Here is an 8,930-nt window from a genome sequence, read left to right on the forward strand (position 1 = left end):
GTTGGCCTTCCCCCTCATCCTTACCCATAAACACTCAACCGTATCATTATCAATCACAATCGTTGAGCTCTAGACAATCGAAACACTCCCTAACATACAGGGCCACCCCACCACCTCTCCTTCCTCGCCTGTCCCTTCTGAAGAGTCTATAGCCATTCATTGCAGCACTTCAATCGTGACAGTCACCCCAGTAACCCAGATTGGTTATTTTCTATATATCCCAAACTTTAAGATGGCAAACAATTAGGAAGCAATTTCTGTATCTTATATTTTGCTGATACGAACCAGTTTTTGAACTATGCATTTCTCATTATGATCAGATACTGCTTTCATAGCCATGACTTATCACAGCTGGAGGGGTTTATAAAGGAGGGAGGGAGGGAGGATCTCTCTCCAGGTTTGAAGGCAAGGAACAGCTACAAGTTTTTATAACCCAAACTCCAGGTCAAATCAGTGGCTTCCAGCCATCAGCTTCAGGGCAATAGCACCCACTGTAAAAAGCTTCAGCTGTAGTAGGCAAGGAGGGGAGGATTGGAGATACTTAGACTGGGGCATCTAGGCAAAGGGGCTGGGTGGGAAAAAATGTGATGGTTGGGAAATCCAATGGAAATTAGCATTTTCCAAAAGGGATGCTGGTCACTATGTAGGACAGCGATACCATCCTTTCACTGGCCTGAATGTTACCTGTCATAGCAACTTCACCAGAAGCCAAGTGCATAGCTGATCTAAGAGACTATCTCTGGATGATATGAACAGCTTTTTTATTGAGAAAGACACATTTCACTGATGGAGTTTTGTCATATTATGAAACAAGATTTTGGCAAGGCTTAAAGATTCAACTTTCACTAGTGTTAATTATAAGCTTCCAGGGATAAGTGTTTTAATTGACAATCAATCATTTTCGCAAGTATGCAGGCTTCTCTCTTGCCTTTGAGCCATAAATTGTGACTGTATCATCAAAACATACTGACAGTTTTTACAGAAATGAAGAAAACTACGAATAAAGAGAGATACACACACATTTATCAAGCCTAAATTTGGTTTCAAAATTTCCACTTCTTTAAGGCAGTTATATTTTAAAATTTTATACTTAAAATCTCAACACAATTTAAAATTAAACCAACTCCGTTCCCCAAAAGCACGTTACTGCCATTTTAAGAAATTATTTATATTTCAATAAAAATAACCCTTAAAAGGTTGTAAAGCAACACACACACATTAAGCAAAAAATATTAATATTGCTTTTCTATAAGCTTTAATAGAAACAAAACACACATCAATAACTAGTAACAGTAACAATGACCAGTGCCTCTGAAGGAATGAAAATGGAGGGAGAGGGAAGGAATATATTGTGAAGCTTAACTGGAGATAGCGTATTTCAGTATTATTTCCCAGCAACTCATCTGATTAAATCACAAAACAGAGAAACCTTGAAGTTGCTTACCCTTTCCCATTTGATCCAAAAGAATATGTCCACTTCGTTTCAGTTCATCTAACTTTTGGCTTTTTTCAACCCTTTCTTTTTCAATCACCTACAAAGTGAACCCCAAAAGAATACAGTTTCAGAGAGGGTCATTTTTCTTGACTTCCCCCCCACCCCCAGGTAACACATTTTCCCACTACTACCCAAAACACACTCCATTTTTCTTGGATACAGCACCTTCTAAGATGCATGTTAGCACTGTTTGTTCTGAAAACAAATGCAAAAGGAGTTAGCTCTCACAAGTACCAGGCAAGCAAAAGACTAGTGCACCACCACCAGGAATAAAATATTGTTAAAAGGGGTGACAATCCTGCTATGTGAAATCAGATATTGGGACGCTAGCTAAAACAAGTCACCCGTGGTCAAAAACTGTAATTATTTAATGTGACTCAGTGGAGAAAAGACCTTTTTTAAATAGTCCCTTTGCCTCTACAGTCTCTGCTCAGATGTCCAGTAGAAGGGAACAACCACCTGTTCCCTAGAAGTCCAGCTAGCAAGAACTATGGCATACTAGTAATCTACTCTCATAAGCACTAGTGCTTCATTCTCCTTCATAAAGAAATGGTGAGGGAAATCCTATGTGACTACCAATATTTTTAGAGGAACAAGTTCCTCCCTCAAGTCATACATATTGATGAATGTTCCTGTGTAAGCCAAGAGGTGGAATACATCCACAGAGGAAAGATGAGTTCCCTGGCCACAAGGCCACAACACCACAACTTCAATATCCTCTGAGATTACAACAATCATCTCCAAATCGTTTCAAAACTAATGTCCAAGCTCATTACTCTGGTTTAGACTTGCTACAGTAAATTCAGAAGCAGCATCCGTTTATTTGCATAGTTGGGAAAAACAAACACTGTCCTACCCACTTAGAGCCCAATCATTTAAAAACAGTGCTGTTCATGGGAACCTGGTGTTCATCTTGGAGCCTATTTTATAAAGGGCTATAAACATTCATAAAGACCTATAAATAAACTATTGGGAGGGTTGTTCTGGTTTGTATTTCCAACAGTACTGCCATTCCAAACATTCCTACTGGCACCATTTTGCACTACAGCACTGAGAAGGAGTCTCCTTATAGATATTTTTAAGTATTGCCTTTGATTTCAAAAGCAGGTTCAGGTCCTGCTAAAGCCCCAGTAAGCCTTCATTAACAAAGCATGCTCAAGGACCAAAAAAGGAAAGAATACGTTCCTGAAACAGAAGGAATAGAAGATAAAACGGTTATTTCATGGCTCCCACAGGATCCTGTAAAATTGTGTTCTGTCTTTCAAGTCAGTAATAACATACATGAGTTGTAACTATCAGGTTTTCTCCAAAATTAACAGAGCAAACAATGTGTCCAAACATTATAACAATGGACCACTTTGGACCCTGGGTGGTACAGTGTGTGCAGAGTGTCACAGCATGATTCAAGGGGTCTCTGAGCAGCCCACTGGCCCATCTCTGCCAAGATTATAAAAGTGGTGTCAATCAAGTCCATCTCCAACTGTGAAACATAAAGCCAAAATATGCTGCTTAGTGGAAAAAATACTAATCCTGAAGACAGACATTTATCAGAACTCCAAAGGAGACATCAGTAATACATGTTTTATAAAATTTACTGTGGTTTATGCAACCCAACACCAGCAAAAGTTTGTGTCCAGCTGGTCAGAGATTTCCATGTATATCCAGTTCTGAAACTATTTAACCAAAGGACTTAATCCCCACGAAGCATGTGGATCAGCCCACACCTCCAAATGACAGCCATCTTAGAGACAAAATATACTATTCACCGGAATACTCTCTATCTCCCCATTTTACCTTCAACTTTTCTTTCATGTTTGAAGTCTCTCTCATCTTCTTGTACTCTCTGATGTCTGTGGCCTGAATGGCAGATTTTGATTTTGAAATCCAGTTCAAGAGCTCAGCACTTTCAGCCTCAAACCTGGTTTAAAAGGTCAGACAATTTTTTTTTTTTTGGTCATTTTTCCCTATTCAGTCACTGTCTTAAAAATCAGAGGTCTTAAAGTTCAGCACATTACTCAATCCCAAAACAGCAAGGCTGCACACAAGATTCATGTTTCTCATACTACTACCCACGGGTGGTAGGACAGACACAGACTTTCAAAACCCTGCCATAGTAAAAATTATGTCCCTGATATTAGCTTTTGGGAGCAAATTGAGAATGTGTGGTGAAACTGATTTCTTAATTTTTTTATATATATCTTCATGCAAATTATTACTGTTTCTTTTAATACATCACAAAAGATCTCTCTCAATGCTGGGTATTTTGGAAGTAATAAACTAAACCTCAGCAATAAGACAAATAAGAATTACAGTTCTAGATTTTGTAGGAGTCTACAACACTATTTAGTCTGAAGAAAAAGCCAGCAGCTTAAGCACTCATGGCAGCGGACAAACATTTCTGAACGCTTAGTTGACTAAAGATTAGCTTATAGCTTAGTATTTTTGGCTACAGTTGGACATGTCTATACCAACAGAACTTTCTTATGCCTAAAACCTCTAAGCTACAACCCACCACCACCAAAAAACAAAAACAAACAAACAAAAAACCAACTCCCAAATAGACCAATACTGTGCAGAACTTGAGAGAAGGATATATGTACTACACAGACCACAAGTCAGGCCATATTACAATTATGCTACTTAACACAGTGTAAATCCTAACATGGAATAACAGCCTATCAACAAATGCAGAAGTCACTGTTAGTCACTCGAAGTTTTCGTGGGAAAACCTGCAAAATTCTAGTTACTGGCCATTTGTTGGTTTCAACATAAGTAACTGGGATCAGGCAAAAGCATCAGAAAGTTTAACCTATTTTAACTGACTCTGTCCTCAATACAGTTTGAACTCTAGGAAAAAAGATAACAGGTCAAATCATTTTTGCTTTCAAAGTCTAAAATAGTTTCTGCAACTCATGAGACACACAGAGAGAAGGGACAGATGGGCTGCCAACTGCGTTACTGCCCTGGGACACCCACATGCTCACATCACCCCCACCAGGGCTCAGAGGTTCTGACCAGGGTCCTCAAGAGGGTTTGGGTGGTTCCTCACCCCTTCAAACTTCCAGTCCTCCTCCAGAAAAATGAGGAGAACAACTCTTCTTCACTGTGTGAACACACATCACCTAGCACAGCGACTCCCTGCTCTTGACGCAGCCCTCTATCCTTTCCCTAAATGACCTGCTAAAGGTTTAAACTAGTGACACCTCAAAGAAATGAGCATTTTCTCAGGCAAGCACAAAAAGCAAAATGATGAGTATACAGAATTTACTTTCTTAATTTATCTTGAAACAATTCCTTTAGTTTTAGTTATGCTATTTAATAAAGGCACTGCAACACATGTTATTAAATACTGTTTAGCCTAGAGAAGAGCAAGGTCCAGGGAGACCTTATAGCAGCCTTCCAGTACTTAAAGGGGGCCTAGAGAAGAGATGGGAAGGGACTCTATCAGGGAGCGTAGTGATGGGACGAGGAGTAACCATTTTAAAATGAAAGAGAGTAGATTTAGATTAGATATTAGGTAGAAATTCTTCACTGTGAGGGTGGTGAGGCACTGGAACAAGTTGCCAAGAGAAGTTGTGGATGCCCCATCCCTGAAGTGTTCAAGGGCACTTTGGATGGGGCTTTGAGCAACCTGGTCTAGTGGAAGGTGTCCCTGACCACGGCAGGGGGGTTGGAACTAGATGATCTTCAGAGGTCCTTCCAACCCAAACCATTCTATGATTTTATACATGCCAAATCAGTCGCCACTCCGGATATACTTGTGAAAGGAGACATCACTCTAATATTGTTCTTATTACTAAATACCAGAGAGATGGAATAGGTTTCTGAGCCTTTTTTGTGCAGTTTCTCCCATATATTTTATGAAGATTAGAAATAAATAATAAATAAATCAAAATACTTGGTACTTTCACATCACTTTTTAACCAAAGATGAGAAGATGTTTTTCCAAAAGAGAGTAAATAGAATTAACTATATCTTTCAGCAAAAGAACTGAGGTACAAAGGACTGAAGACCTACTTTTTTGAGAAACAAAACACCCTTGTTTCCCTTTGAAATTAATGGAAGCTGCAGGCTTTCTGTTGCTCTGAAAAGAAGGCTGTACATAACATTTCCTTCCCCAAACCCAACCTCACAACCGCAACTTAAGTATTCCTCACTTGCATAAAAGAAGAATCAAAACCCAAGACCAGGAGACATGAGTCTATATAGTATCTAGCAAGCAAGGGAAAATGGCAGTGACATAGACTTACTTTTTCTTTGCTTCACCGTCCCCTGGGATTTGCCTTTTCTTTGGGGGTGGCGGTGGGGGCAACTCCTGTCTGGATTGTTTAACCACTACCTGTTCCTTCAATGGCGTTGTTTCTGCAGCAGTCTTCTGTGAAACCTGTGACATCCCTATGCTTCCTACAGCTTGAGTTACCTATACAAAATAATTTAGCAAAAGGGTTAAATGCCATTTCTAACACAAACTGAATTGCTTTTGCTTAGTTCCTTTTATTCATCAGTCATAAAAGCCCATTCATTCACTCCTACAAATGACCACATCTAGCCATCATGAAGCACCTTTACCATAGATGCACTCCAGAGAAAAACTTCATTATTCTCATTTTACAGATGTGAACCACACATCAAAACTCAGTTCAACTAGAATTTCATGCCCGTCCAAGTGAACTAAAATCAACAAAATAAGCATTATATCTATTTTCTTTTATAATTACTTGGTTCACAGAAAGAACCAAGGTCCTTTGGGTTTATTAACACACAATTCTGTATTTTATACTCATACCCCATAAAACCAAGCCTAGATCTCAGAAAGAGCTAATACACAGTCGATTTGACCTAAAAACTCACTCAAGTCAATAGAAACCTTCCACACTCTTTAACGGGTTATAAAGTAAGTCCCATGGGAATCAACCTGTAAGTTCTAAGTATGTGCTTGATATTTAGGGGAGTGAAAGGATGAAGACAGGATTTGGCACCCTCCAGTGCTTTGACTCAAATGCAAGAACAAATTAAAGTCACGTGGCTGAAATGGACCCCTTACTCAGACTGCACAACTCATTCACTATACACTAAATGGATCATGAATCAGTGCCACAGCCTTCACCATAACAACATTTTAATATCACAAAAAAGGGACACATGAGTCAAAACATTTTAATCACAAAAAAGGGACACATGAGTCAAAACTATCAAACAAAATTCTCACAGAAGCCCATGGGAGTTCTGTCTAAATAAAAATATTACCAAGCACTCAAAATACTAAAATAAACATTTAACAATCCAGCTTGGCTATCATCATTACATAGCAAACATACAACTACTCTATTTTCAACAGATGAGAAATCATACTCACAGAGCATAAATGCTTGTATGACTCCCATTTATTTATCTATTCTGGGTTTTGGGTTTTGTCTTTGTTTTCTTTTAGTATCAGATTTAATCCAGTCCCAGCACTCTTATAATGTTTAAAGGCATTTGCATTGATTGATAATACATGGCAAGCCTGCTTTACTCATCAGAAAAATGAAGCTTAATCTGTGTGAGAAAGGAGTAATAGTACTAGTCAGGTTAACAACTTGGGGTTTTGAAGACCAAAAAACGCAGACAGCTTTGTCAGCAGATAAAGTCAGACCCACGTGAAAGAGCACTCACCTACCTCTCTAGCCTGATGCCAAGAACTCGCTTGGGCAGTTTTGCTGACAGTATCAATGAGGTTTGCATACATACAGATATCTAAACAGCTAAAAAGTAATAAAGCCTTGTTAAGTACCTGGTTAGAGTAATCCTCTAGCTTCTGAACCAAACTGTCCCACCTCTGAGTTAGTTCTTCTTGATCCTGATCGATTTTACTGGATGCTCTGCCATTCCCAAGGATTTGGGCTACATCCTGACCTAGCTCATTCAGCTGGTCTAGTGTTTGCCGTTTCATACCCATGTCCTCTTTCAAGATCTGAAGTTAAAAGAAAACATTAAAAGATGACATCAAGTATTCTGCCACCCCTTAGCTTTTAATTCCATGAGGGGAAAAAAAAAAAAATGTACTGAGCCAGAGGCATCATAGGTTTCAAAACAGTTCTCTCTTGTGTAACAAAGCACTAACAGACACTCTTAAAAAAAGCACATCCCTGAAACAGCTCCTAGAGCAGTCAGCAGTATCTCTTGAGTAACAGTTACAAATTATTAGTTCTGCTTCAGGCTGCACCAATGTATTAAAAAAAACAAACCAAAAAACACAAACCACAAACCCACAGTTTGGAAAACACAGCTGACTGGTAGCCTGCAATAAACTCCAAACCCTGTCAAAAACCCAGGATAGCTGTTTCAAAGTTTGGCATGCCAACCTGGAATGGCCACGGAGTAAGTTGTACACATTTTTTAAATTCAAGTGGAAGAATCTGGCAAGGAGAGAATATTGTCCTGGCTTCCAAAGTATCATGCATTCACAGCTCCTACTGGGGTCACACTGGTAATTTGTCATTCATTTAGTCTATGAGACTTGACAGGATAGAGCAGGATAGCCATACTCACTGCTAGTTTTCGAACATTCACACTCAGGTCTGTTTGATCTTTGAAGTTGCTTGTCTGGACCTTACTCAAAGCCTCTTCTTTCTCAGTTAACCAAGCTTTCAATAAGCACTGCAGATTGTAAGAAAAATAGCACAAGAAAATACCAGGTTTGTCAAACAGCTATTGACAATTCTTTCTTTAAGATCTTTGCGTTCAAAGCACAGTTCTGCAGTCTTTATATGCAGGAGTTTCAGTTGGCATTAACAAAAATAGCACATAAAAGGGGACAAAAAAATATCAGATCAGAGAACTAAGTAATACTTTCCAGCAAAACAATTTCAACAAAACCATTTCTCAATATATCAGAGCGCACCCCCCCAAAGTTATTTATAGTGACTGGATATCCACCATAAAGCTGACGTAGGACTTATAAATTATATTAGAATTAAATATATCAAATGGTATGTATGCTTTCCTTCATTCTCCACCCTTCTTCCTCTGTGATTCAAAACCAGCCATTACAAGCATTTTCTCACAGAAGCTACACCACTGATTCAGAGCTCTCTTAGTCCAGGCAGTCGGTCAAAGACTCAGATATTAATTAGTCACTTCCCTGTTTACTGTACCTACTTCCAATTGCAAAATAACTTCAGCAAATACTGTCTCATTAACTGCTGAAAGCTGGAGTGGTCTGCTCTGGATAGTGCTAACTCAGGGATCTCAAACTTTTTCCACTTTTTTCTAGGAAACCTGTCCTGGATCTCACTTCTCTTCGGTCACACAGCACTCCTACGGAAACTCCAGCAATAACTGGCATCAAGTATCAGGAAGGATTTTATACATTTTATATTATGTTGCAACATACTGCTGCTGCTGCACAGCCACCTCCATAGACTAGAATACCCAGCTCTCTATCAAGTTCAGC

The 8,930-nt window shown here is 39.1% G+C and overlaps 1 protein-coding gene across 1 annotated transcript in view; it reads right to left on the reverse strand.

Annotated features, from left to right (window-relative positions):
* UTRN (utrophin) overlaps positions 1-8,930 on the reverse strand; it is a 419,780-nt gene that overhangs the window by 308,256 nt on the left and 102,594 nt on the right. Inside the window, exons 14-18 of the mRNA XM_009282506.2 lie at positions 8,027-8,134; positions 7,269-7,448; positions 5,746-5,915; positions 3,290-3,413; positions 1,445-1,532 (exon numbers count right to left, since the gene is read on the reverse strand). Coding sequence (XP_009280781.1) covers positions 1,445-1,532; positions 3,290-3,413; positions 5,746-5,915; positions 7,269-7,448; positions 8,027-8,134 — 670 coding nt within the window. The remainder of the gene's footprint in view (positions 1-1,444; positions 1,533-3,289; positions 3,414-5,745; positions 5,916-7,268; positions 7,449-8,026; positions 8,135-8,930) is intronic.

Source organism: Aptenodytes forsteri, unplaced genomic scaffold (genome assembly GCF_000699145.1).
Source record: "Aptenodytes forsteri isolate BGI_AS27 unplaced genomic scaffold, ASM69914v1 Scaffold357, whole genome shotgun sequence".
NCBI lineage: Eukaryota > Metazoa > Chordata > Aves > Sphenisciformes > Spheniscidae > Aptenodytes > Aptenodytes forsteri.